The sequence below is a fragment of the Brachypodium distachyon genome, chromosome 2 (assembly GCF_000005505.3).
Source record: "Brachypodium distachyon strain Bd21 chromosome 2, Brachypodium_distachyon_v3.0, whole genome shotgun sequence".
NCBI lineage: Eukaryota > Viridiplantae > Streptophyta > Magnoliopsida > Poales > Poaceae > Brachypodium > Brachypodium distachyon.
Window position 1 is genome coordinate 15,857,688 of NC_016132.3, and position 12,914 is coordinate 15,870,601.

At 46.3% G+C, this 12,914-nt stretch overlaps 1 protein-coding gene across 1 annotated transcript; it reads right to left on the reverse strand.

Moving 5' to 3' along the window:
* On the reverse strand, positions 1 to 1,827 carry LOC100827460 (mitogen-activated protein kinase kinase kinase 17). Its single transcript, XM_024458756.1, has one exon. The coding sequence runs from the start codon at positions 1,324 to 1,326 to the stop codon at positions 1 to 3; it is 1,326 nt and encodes a 441-aa protein (XP_024314524.1). The 5' UTR covers positions 1,327 to 1,827.
* Between the last annotated feature and the right edge of the window lie 11,087 nt (positions 1,828 to 12,914).

The window sequence follows — 12,914 nt, forward strand, 5'->3', positions numbered from 1 at the left end:
TTACTGCTGCGTTGCATTAATTCTGATTTTGTACGTAACGTAATGAAGAAGAGGAAACCTGAAACTTTGGGCGAGAGCTAAATTCATTGAATTGTTAACATCACAGAGCAATAATCTACAAGATACAACTTGGTGGCAAACTGAATTTTCTAAAGACGGGAAGATCCTATCGTAGCCAATCGAAACAATTTCTGATTGTCCTACATCGCTGCTGTCGACGGTAGCGTCGAGACCAAGGCTGGCGGCCTCTGAGCTCGATCCTTCGCTCTGATCAAGGCCGGCCTCTATCAAGGTCGGCATGGGCGCCGCCTCTGATGCTTCCGTCGGTGTAGAGATCAGGACATCGATCCAGCCCTCGTCGGAGTCCCAGTCCTCCGGGAGAGACGATGCAGGGCAGACCAATGCCCTGATCCTCTCGGCCGTGCTGCTGCCTGACACTGGCATCTCCTCCTCTTCTTCTTCCTCGTCGGCGTCCGTCTCCCAGAATGCGGCGTCCAGCGTGCTCTTCGGAGACACCCACTCGCGCTTCGCCTCTTTGCCGGCGGCTGACAAGAACGGGTGCTCGAGAAGCTGCGCGGCCGTGCACCGGTCACTCGGGCGCCTGATAAGGCACCTGGCAAGGAAGTCCTTGGCGTCGGCGGACAGCCATTGGGGCACCTGGGGAACGGCATCCGTGTAGCCGATCCTGTGCAGCGCCGCGAGCACGCCGTCGTCGTCCATGCCGGTCCCGTTCCACGGGGCGCGCCCGGTGGCCATCTCGACCACCGTGCATCCCAGCGCCCAGATGTCAGCCGCTGGGCCCTGCTCCTCGCCGCGCGCCACCTCGGGAGCCATGAACGCCGGCGTGCCCCCGAGGATCGGCATGCAGGAACCGGCCTTCCTCGAGCACCCGAAGTCCGCGAGCTTGGCGCGGCCGTCGCTGCCGATCACGACGTTCCTCGGCTTGACGTCGCCGTGGACCAGCCCGACCCCGTGGAGGTACGCGAGCCCCGTGGCCACGTCCGCCGCGTACGCCCGGACGGCGCGCTCCTCGAGCCTGCCGCCGTCCGCCAGCGAGCCGCCGGGGGCGAACTCGAGGAAGAGCTGGTAGGACCCGTCGTGCCCGCCGCGGCCGCCGATGCAGGAGAGGACATTGGGAGAGCGCAGGCCGGCCATGATTCCCTGCTCCCTCCTCAAAGTCGCCGCCGCGCCCCTGGCCGCGGCAGACGCGGACTTGACCGCGAACAGCTCCCCGGACGCGTCGTCCGCCGCGAGGAACACCTCGGCCCCGGACGCGCCGCGGCCGAGCGTCCGCACCCGCGTCCATTGCTTACTACTCGCCGCCATCGCCGTCTTCTTTAATTCCTTTTGATTCGCTAATTGACGAATTGTGATTTGGTGGCTTCTCCTCTTCCTGTTGGTACTCTGTCTCGAGCTTTGCTTCTGGTGCTTGCTAAATGCTGGAATAATGAGTTCCTTTTTGTGGCGGATGTGAGTATATATATATAGGAGCTGGGGGGAGAAGGAAAAGGGAAGTTTAGATCATGGAAGGAAGGTGTTTGGCGTGCGTGGTAAAGATTAGGATTAGGAAATACGGAAGCCAAAAAGGCGTGGGAAGCAAGTTCCTTCCGTTCTCCAGCACGCGCTCTCGATCGGGCTCAGGCAGGCACGCCATGTGGTTTGGATGGACGGCGAGTGGGAACGCTCGGCCGGGCCTGACCAACCTTCGCGCTCCGCCTCCAGCTCCATCTTATTCTTAACCCGGGTCAAATCTCTCGCATTTCCCCCGCGGTTTGTTGTGAGATTTGCTGCCGAGCTGTGCTCAGGCGGCGAGAATTCGTGCTCAACGGGGGAAGATTTCTGGAAGAAGCTTCGCCGAGGAGTTTATAACTTTATACTCGTCAAAGTCTCGGTCGGTCGGTCCTTCACCGTCGGAGCACGTACAGGATCGAGTCGCTACAACTGAACTGTGTGAAACGGAGTTTGGTGTCTTTGGTGACTGATGACTTGGATACATGGCAAGCGGAGACGTCCGTGTGTAAACGAAACCGGAGGTCGAAGTCAGCGGGTGCAGCTGAAAGGAGGAGTTGCCCAGTTTGGTCGCCACGGTTGGTGCTTTGATGCCAAGTCCACCTCAGAATGACAGAATCAATTAGTATGGTGTGGCGCCACCGGCGGGGCTGCTAGCTTCTCGTGCGTCTGTGCCAACATGTAGAAACCATATTGACGATCAGATGATCGAACCCAGCATCAGCATCAGCAAGTGATATGCGGCGGCGTCGTGCAGCTACACGCAAACGCAAATGTCCTGGACGACGCCGGCTATACTGACACCGACCAGTCCGTAAAATCGCATCTAGCCACGTACGCCGCCAACGGGCGTGTGGCCACGTCGAGCCGGGGACAAGTGGCCAGGGGATGGCCGTGTGGGGCTCCGTCTGGCTGGTGCTGTGAAGCAAGCTCATGCCTGCAGACTGCGGCTGCCGTGCGCCGACCGAAAGCAAGGCGATGAGGACGCACGTCCTTTTTGCGGCGCGGGGTGGCCGAAAGGATACGCATGGAGCTCGTCGCGTGAGTCAGGCGCCTTGCTTTGCTTACTTTCCTTCCTTCATTTCACTGGCCTCTCCTCTCAGTGCACTGCAACGCCCTCTCGTGCCGCCGCCGGCCGGATGGATATATCGGATTCCATTTCACTTCACCAACGAGCCAAGTAATGAGACTGGCTACGTACATGCCGTGGCCGTCCAACTTTCCCCAATCGAATCCATCTCTATCTTGGTCGATTGTTCATTTTCCCGTTAATGCTACTCGTACTAGGATAGAGAGAGAACCAAAGGAACGAGCCCACAGTCGGCCGGCCGGCAGGCCGTGCTGTTGCGAGTGCTAGTTTCTTTCTCTCTAGCAGAAACGTAGAGACGCGTCGGTCGGATCTTGACGACGCGAAAAGGATCGTTGCAGCAGCGTTTCTCCCACGGCTCGTGCACATGAACTGAAAAACTAACTTCTTTCTCGAGATCCCGAAAATTTGTAGTACTTCACTTTCACTTTGCTCCGCCAGACTCAAGGTCGAAAAGTGCACTCCAAGTCAGACGACAGCCGCGATCTACACAAGTCAGCCTTCACGGCAGCGTAACGCCTGAAGCACATACTCAATTCCCTTCCCTGGTCAACCAATGATTGCATAAACCAGAGAATTCCCTTCCAGTGCTATACTACTGGTACTAGCTAACAGTACCACTATTTTAAGGATTCGTTGACCTGGATGTACATAATGACTCCCACATATTCCACGAAGATCTCATCGGTTGAACCACGATGTCGATGATTCAATTAATCCGGTATTCAATTCCCTTTGTCTCGCGATATATTACTTACCCGAGATTTGATCGTCGGTATCACCTTATCTAGTTCAATCTCGTTACGGACAAGTTCTCTTTACTCGTACCGCAATATAATATCCCAGTGACTAAACACATTAGTCACATGCTTGCAAGCTCATTATGATGTTATATTACCGAGAGGGTCTAGAGATATCTCTCCGTCACATGGAGTGACAAATCCTAGTTTTGATCCATACAACCCAACAAGCACCTTCCGAGATACCTGAAGAACACCTTTATGATCACCTAGTTACGAGATGACGGTTGATGTCCACAAAATATTTTTTCGGTACTAGAGAGTGGCATGATCTCATGGTCTAAGGAAATGATACTTGACATAATAAAAACATTAGCAATTTAAACTTAAGTGAAACGATCAAAAGCTATGCTTAGGTTTGGGTCTATCCATCACATCATTCTCCTAATGATATGACCTCGTTATTAAATGACAACACATGTCTATGGTTAGGAAACCTTAACCATCTTAATCAACGAGCTAATCTAGTAGAGGCGTATTAGGGACACGGTATTTGTTTATTTATCCACACATGTATTTAGTTTCCTATTAATACAATTATAGCATGGATAATAAACCTTTATCAAGAACAAGGAAATATGAATAATAACAAATTTATTATTACCTCTAGGGCATATTTCCAACAGTCAATAATCTAGTTTACATTGTAATAAATCTAACACCCATGGAATCTTGGTGATGATCATGTTTTGCTCGTGGAAGAGATTTAGTCAACGGGTCTGCGATATTCAGATCCGTATGTACTTTGCAAATCTTTATGTCACCATCCTTGACATATTCATGAATAGTGTGAAAACGGCGTTTAATATGCTCGGAATTCTTGTGAGACCTTGGCTCCTTGGCATTGGCTATGGCACCAGTGTTGTCACACTAGATGTCCTTAGGATCCAACGCACTCGGAACCACACCAAGTTCGGATATGAACTCCTTCATCCAAACCCCTTCCTGCGCCGCTTCTGAAGTAGCCATATATTCCGCCTCAGTTGTTGATGCTATCACAACGCTTTGCTTGGAACTCCTCCAGCTAACTACACCACCATTCAAAATAAATACGTATCCGTATTGAGACTTAGAGTCATCCGGATCAGTGTCAAAACTAGTATCGACATAACCCTTTACGACGAGCTATTCATCACCTCCATAAACGAGAAACATTTTCTTAGTCCTCTTTAGGTACTTAAGGATATTCTTAACCACTGTCCAATGCTCTATTCTTGGATCACTTTGGTACCTGCTAGTCAAACTAACAGCGTGAGACACGTCCGGTCCAGTACACAGCATAGCATACATAATAGAGCCTATGGCTGAAGCATAGGGGATACTATTCATCTTTTCTCTATCTTATGCCGTAGCTGGACACTGAGTCTTACTCGATATCTTACCTTGCAACATGGGCAAGAACCCTTTCTTTGCTTGATCCATTCTGAACCTTTTCAGAACTTTGTCAAGGTATGTACTTTGTGTAAGCCCTATCAGGCGTCTTGATCTATCTCTATAAATCTTTATGCCTAATATATAAGCTGCATCACCAAGGTCTTTCATTGAAAAACTTTTATTCAAATAGCCTTTAACACTTTTAAGAAGTTCTATATCATTTCCGATTAATAATATGTCATCCACATACAATATCAGAAATGCTACAGAGCTCCCACTCACTTTCTTGTAAATACAAGCTTCACCATGAGTTTGGACAAATCCAAACCCTTTGATCACCTCATCAAAACGGAGATTCCAACTCCGAGATGCTTGCTTCAGCCCATAAATGGAACGCTGGAGTTTGCATACCTTATTAGCATCCTTAGGATTGACAAAACCTTTGGGTTGTACCATGTACAACTCTTCCTCAATGTGACCATTAAGGAACGCGGTTTTGACATTCATCCGCCAGATTTCATAATCGAAAAATGCAGCAATTGCTAACATAATCCGAACAGACTTTAGCATCGCTACGGGTGAGAAAGTCTCATCGTAGTCAACTCCTTGAATTTGCCGAAAACCTTTTGCGACAAGTCGAGCTTTATAGACGGTAATATTACCATCAATGTCAGTTTTTTCTTCTTGAAAATGCATTTGTTCTCAACGGCCTTTCGGTCATTGGGTAAGTCTACCAAAGTCCGTACTTGGTTTTCATACATGGATCCCATTTCGGATTTCATGGCGGCTAACCATTTTTCGGAGTATGGGCTCATCATCGCTTCCTCATAATTCGTAGGTTCATCGTTGTCTAACAACATGAAATTCATGACATGATCATTGTGTCACTCAGGAGTGGTACGTGTTCTTGTCGACCTGCGAAGTTCTGTAGTAGTCTCATTTGAAGCTTCATGATCATTATCATCTGCTTCCTGTCTAGTTGGCGTAGGCTGCACAGGAACAGTTTTCGGCGCTGCGCTACTCTCAAATTCGAGAGAAGGTTCAAGAACCTCGTCGTGTTCCACTTTCCTCCCACTCACTTCTTTCGAGAGAAACTCCTTCTCTAGAAAGGACCCGTTCTTAGCGACAAACACTTTGCCTTCGGATCTGTGATAGAAGGTATACCCAATTGTTTCTTTAGGGTATCCTATGAAGACGCATTTTTCCGACTTGGGTTTGAGCTTATCATGTTGTAGCCTTTTGACATAAGCGTCGCATCCCCAAACTTTAAGAAATGACAGCTTAGGTTTCTTGCCAAACCATAATTCATATAGTGTCGTTTCAACGGATTTAGATGGTGCCCTATTTAAAGTGAATGCGGCTGTCTCTAATGCATAACCCCAAAATGACAGTGGCAAATCAGTAAGAGATATCATAAACCATACCATATCTAATAAAGTACGATTACGACGTTCGGATACACCATTACATTGTGGTGTTCCAGGCGGCGTAAGTTGTGAAACAATTCCACATTGTCTTAAATGCGTGCCAAACTCGTAACTCAAATATTCACCTCCACGATCCGATCGTGGAAATTTAATTTTCTTGTTACGATGGTTCTCCACTTCATTCTGAAATTCCTTGAACTTTTCAAATGTTTCAGACTTGTGTTTCATTAAGTAAATATACCCATATCTACTTAAGTCATCCGTGAAGGTTAGGAAATAACGATATCCACCGCGCGTTGTAACACTCATTGGTCCGCACACATCAGTATGTATGATTTCCAACAAGTCACTTGCTCGTTCCGTTATGCCTGAAAACAGGGTTCTAGTCATCTTACCCATGAGGCATGGTTCACATGTATCAAATGATTCGAAATCAAGTGATTCAAGTAGTCCATCATAATAGAGTTTCTTCATGCGTTTTATACCAATATGACCTAGATGGCAGTGCCACAAATATGTGAAACTATCATTATCAACTTTGCATCTTTTGACATTAACATTATGAATATGTGTATCACTACTATCGAGATTTAATAGAAATAAACCATTCACAAGTGGTGCATGACCATAAAAATATTACTCATATAAATCGAACAACCATTATTCTCTGATTTAAATGAATAACCGTCTCGCATTAAACAAGATCCTGATATAATGTTCATGCTCAACACAGGCACCAAATAACAACTATTGAGGTTTAAAACTAATCTCGAAGGTAGACGTAGAGGGAACGTGCCGACGGCGATCACATCAACTTTTGATCCATTCCCGACGCGCATGGTCACCTCATCTCTTGCTAGTCTCCGTTTATTATGCAGCTCCTGTTTCGAGTTGCAAATGTTAGCAACTGAACCGGTATCAAATACCCAGGCGCTACTACGAGCACTAGTAAGGTACACATCAATAACATGTATATCAAATATACCTTTATTGAGGTTGCCGGCCTTCTTATTTGCCAAGTACTTGGGGCAGTTACGCTTCTAGTGGCTAGTCCTCTTACAGTTGAAGCACTCCGTATATAGCTTAGGTCTCCGATCAATGCCTAGTTCATTAGGAATCAAAATTCCAAGATGACCTAGGGGTTCGGTGTACCCAGACATTCTGGCCACGTGCTCGCTAATGGAGCTGTTATCCTCCATGTTAAAGTCAAAGAACTTTTTGAAGACCTTATACCTCTCCGCACGGACTTGGGTTTTAAATATCACTTTTAGTTCCCCAATCATATCAAATGCCGTGCGGTGCTCAAAACGCTTTTGGAGCTCAGGTTCCAAAATGCACAAAATGGCGCACTTTACTACAGAGTGGTCCTCAGCAAGAGTCTACCAGACGTTCCTAACATCTTCAGGCTCATCTGAGTGGGGTTGATCACCAAGCGCTGCATCAAGGACATAATCCTTCTGAGCAGTAGTGAGGATAATCCTCAGATTGCGGAACACATTAAAATTGAAACTAGTGTGAGCCATTGATCAACAGCATATTTGCAAAGACAATTAGACTATGTTCATGATAATTAGTTCAATCTAATCAAATTACTAATGAACTCCCACTAAAATCAACATCCCTCAGGTTGTTTAGTGACACATGATCCAAATCCACTACACCAAGTCCGATCATCACGTGAGATGGAGTAGCTTCAATGGTGAACATCAGCATGTTGATCGTATCATTCATATGACTCATGTTTAACCTTTCGGTTCCTTGTGTTTGGAGGCCATGTCTGTACATGCTAGGCTCGTCAAGTTAACCAAAGTATTTTTGCATGTGCAAAACTGGCTTACACCCGTTGTATGCGAATGTAGAGTTTATAACACCCGATCATCACGTGGTGCTTCAAAACGACAAACTTTTGCAACGGTGCATACTAAGGGAGAACACATTATTATCTTGATATTAATAATGAGGAATCATCTTATAATGCTACCGTCGTCAACTAAGCAAAATAAGATGCATAAAAGGGATAAACATCACATGCATAAATAATGTGACATGATATGGCCTTTTATTCATGTGCCTTTGATCTCCTTTTCCAAAGCACGGGCATGATCTCCATCATCACTAGCCTGTCGCCTAGGTCCTCGGCCGTCAAGTATAGTTGCCTCCACCAACTATTTTTACTACAACTATTGCTGCTACTAGCGATAAATTATAGCAATTACATGGCGCTTAAAATGTTGACACGAAGGTCATACAATAATTAATGAGACAACCATACGGCTCCTGCCGGTTGCCAAACTCATCGACATGCAAATCGTGAAATATTACAAAACGTGATCATCTCATACATCAAATATATCATATCATATGTGGGCCATACCACATCACATGCCCCTGCAAAAACAAGTTAGACGCTTTTACATTGTTGTTGCATGTTTTACGTGGCTTTAGCGGCTGCACTAAAAGAACCGTTCTTACTTGCGCAAAAGTCACAACGGTGATATACAAATTGCTTAGTAACCATATAGGCCTCCCATTGCAGATCAGATTTCAACTATAGTGGGAGAGACAAACACCCGCCAGCCACATACGCAATACAAGTTGCATGCCAATTGCGGAACCGGTCTCTTGTGCGATGACAGGTAAGGTTGGTCCGAGCCGCTTCATCCCACTATCACGCAAAATCCTAAGTGCACAAAAGAGGTAGCAACATGAACATCAACGCCCACAACCAAGTTGTGTTCTACTCGTACAAAACATCTACGCATAGATCTACCTCTAATACCACTGAAGGGTTCATTGCATGGAAAACAAAAAAATTCCTACGAGATGTGCGGAAGAAACCCAAGGTCATATCTAGTAGATGTAAGTAACGAGAGGGATAATGAGCATCATACCCTCGTAGACCACAAAGCGTTACGATCACGGGATCGTTGTTGGCGCATTAGAACTTTCGATGAGATCAATCTCAGTGCAGAAACGATGGCCAATCTCTGGTATCCACACGTTCAGCTTCACGCCGTCTCCTCCTTCTTGATCCAGCAAGCGAGGGGAAGAGGTCGATGAGATTCCAGTAGCATGACGGCGTGGTGGTGGCTATGGTGGAGAGCTCCGCGGGCAGGGCTTTGCTGCGCGAGAGAGGAGGAGGAGAGGGGCTCAGGGGAGAGAGATCCAGCTGAGGGCTTGGGTTGTCCTCTCCCCCTGCCCCTCCCCTCTATTTATATAGGGGGTGGTGGATAGGGTTTGCCCCTCCTCCAAGGAGAGGCTAGGGCCGGCCAGGGGAGGTAAAGGAGTCCCGGAACTCCTTCCCACATGTGGTCTCCCCACGTACGTGGTTTCCACCTCGTGGTGGAGTCCCCCACGGTTCCCTCTCCCCTAATGGGCTTAGTTCCATTAGGGGATAATTAATTAGATTGCTCCAATTAATTCATATAAATGCCCAATTCTCAAGAATAATCCGGAACATTTCAGAACCTTCCGAGAACTTCCGAAACCTTTTAGAATATTCTCGGTCAATACCGAAAAATATCCCGAACTTTTCCGAAACCCTGAAACAGCTTTTCCATATATAAATCTTTATCTCCGGATCATTCCAAAGTTCCTCATGATGTCCTGGATCCCATGGGATACTCCGAATCATAATTCCATATCACCATCTTTTATCTCAGCAAATCCTGGCGACATTAAGCGTTAAGTGTGTGACCCTACGGGTTCGAGAACATGCGGACATGACATAGACACCTCTCTGATCAATAACCAATAGCGGGACCTGGATGTCCATAATGACTCTCACATATTTCACGAATATCTCATCGGTTGAACCACGATGTCGAGGATTCAATTAATCCGGTATTCAATTCTCTTTGTCTCGCGATATATTACTTGCGCGAGATTTGATCGCCGGTATCACCATACCTAATTCAATCTCGTTACCGGCAAGTTCTCTTTACTCATACCGCAATATAATATCCCCGTGATTAAACACATTAGTCACATGCTTGCAAGCTCATTAGAATGTTATATTACCGAGAGGGCCCAGAGATATCTCTCCATCACATGGAGTGAGAAATTCCAGTCTTGATCCATACAACCCAACAAGCACCTTTCGAGATACCTGAAAAACCCTTTATAATCACCCAGTTACGAGATGACGGTTGATGTCCACAAAGTATTCTTCCGGTACTAGGGAGTGGCATGATCTCATGGTCTAAAGAAATGATACTTGACATAATAAAAGCATTAGCAATTTAAACTTAAGTGACACGATCAAAAGCTGTGCTTAGGTTTGGGTCTGTCCATCACATCATTCTTCTAATGATATGACCTCGTTATTAAATGACAACACATGTCTATGGTTAGAAAACCTTAACCATCTTTTAATCAACGAACTCATCTAGTAGAGGCGTATTAGAGACACGGTATTTGTTTATTTATCCACACATGTATTTAGTTTCCTATTAATACAATTATATCATGGATAATAAACCTTTATGAAGAACAAGAAAATATGAATAATAACAAATTTATTATTGGCTTTGGGACATATTTCCAACGCTATTCAATTCGGCATCCCATTTGTTAATCTTTTATTTCTTGGCGCCTGTTGCAGTCAAGCCAAAAGGCGAGGATGGGACTTCTTTTTCGTTGGAAAGGCCCCCAACTCTGTACTAGCAGGTGGCGCCCCTTTGACCTGAAGCCAGTGTGCCTGAATTGGTGCAGTTGACGAGCGACGACACCAAAGGGCCGGGGTTACCATACGATCGAGATCGAAACGTCTGCGTCGTCCGGGTACGATCTGCGAGATCGAGTGGATCTTCGAGCAGATAAAGACAGCGACGGGCACGAACAAACTCTGAGCCGGCCTGTAGTCTGTACTGAAAAAAAAAAGGCGAAGCTGTGAAGAAGCCTATCTTGAAGTTTGATGTTGAATTTATTTTCGTTCCTTGCATTTTGAGCAGTAATTAAGGTACTGAGTATACATAGATTGTGCCGCACTCTAATCTTCCCCAAAAGTGGTCTGAACAGTGACGCCTTTTGAGGGATGTCACACTCGTTGCTTGCCAATCATGCGCAGCCGAAAATATAATATGCATGCCTGCGTGCTTTGCTTTGTGTTTCAGGTAACAACAGAGTCCACGCCCCCTGATTATTCTTCTGAAAGAGAGGGAGTCAACGTCGACCTCGCAAAAAGAGCAGGTACAGGAAAAAAAGGTACTCCCCTCTTCAGGTTCAGGGCAGCGTACGCCGTTGACCATAAGGAGAGCTTGGCGAAAAGTTTAATCGATGAAGAAGTTGACCATCTGAAAAGACGTACGGGCCTTCTAAATTTGGTTCAGTACCGGACTTCTTTTCTAGGATTAGACCGTCGTGTTGGCATCAATGTGATTGGGGATGATAGTTTGGTAACTTTGATGGATAGGAAAATGCAGTAGAGCTGAAGCCTTTTCGCCGACTCCACCGAGTCTCTCGGCCCAATCTGAATGCTGAACAGTTCCGTCCATTGGCATAGCCGGTTGCAAGTTGGGGTGTTGGATAAGGCAGTTGGCTGACCACTCAAGAGTCCTAACATCGAGCAATCAAGGAATTGGCCTGCCAGATCAACAATACAGCTTCCTGGCCCGCCCGGGAAAGACCTCCCCCAGGGTATATGTGAAGAAGAAGAAGAACTTTTCTCACGCACCGAGAAAATCTCCGAACCTCATGTCCCATCCATACACAACGGCACCACGTGAGATCAAAATCGGCCTTAGACCTGTGTTTTGGTATGGGATAGACGAGTCGAACTCAGGACCAAAGGGGTGCTACTAGAGCCCCTAGCCATTACGCTAGAAGCCCGTTCGCTATAATCTCGTCTTAGGATACGTTGCCAACGTAAAATGTGGCACGTGTTTTGGAATATACAGGAGCTTTTGATCAATTTGCAACGATCGTTGAGCTAAGATCCTTCTTTCAAAAAAGAAAAGAAAAAGGCTAAGATCCTAAGTGCGGGGAAGCACCATCTTTCTCTAATCAACCATTAACACAATTAGTCATTCTCTTTCAACCACAACTTTGGTCTTGTTGCGACAGTTTGAATCAGATTTTTCTATGACACATTGAACTCGGTTTGAGCATCTAAATTGAACAAGACTTGAAATCTCGATCATGTGGCTTGCGTTCAGAAGACGTTGCTGGACGGTGGACGGGATACGACGCAAGGGTTTGGACCACCCGCTGTCATGGCCGTTATGCGAGCAGGAATCGGAAAGCATCAATCATCTTCTTTTGGGGTTTGTCGTTGCCAGAGAGGCGTTGTTAATATTCTTCTTGCTCTGGGATCAACCTCCGTAGCTGCTAACTTCGGATGCAACGGTTGCTGATTGGTGGTCGGACATCACCATTGCCGGCAAAGATAGAAAGAAGCTCACCACTTGCATCATCCTAATCTGCTGGGCTATATGGAAGCACAAAAACAAAATTGTATTTGATGAGGCAAGCTCAACTACAAGAGACATTATTTCGGCAAGTGGCCTCGAAGCAGTCCATTGGCATTTATAATGTGGGTACGATATAACTTCTGTGACGCAATACCAGCTAAATGTACTTGTTCTCGCTGCTTCACAGTTTTCTCCTTTACATGCTGATACACCATGCTTGGTGTATTATAGCAAAAAAATCTTATCCCATCCTAAAAAGTCCAACCTAGAGCATCTAATTGTTTAAATAAATCATGTTCAAACCGCC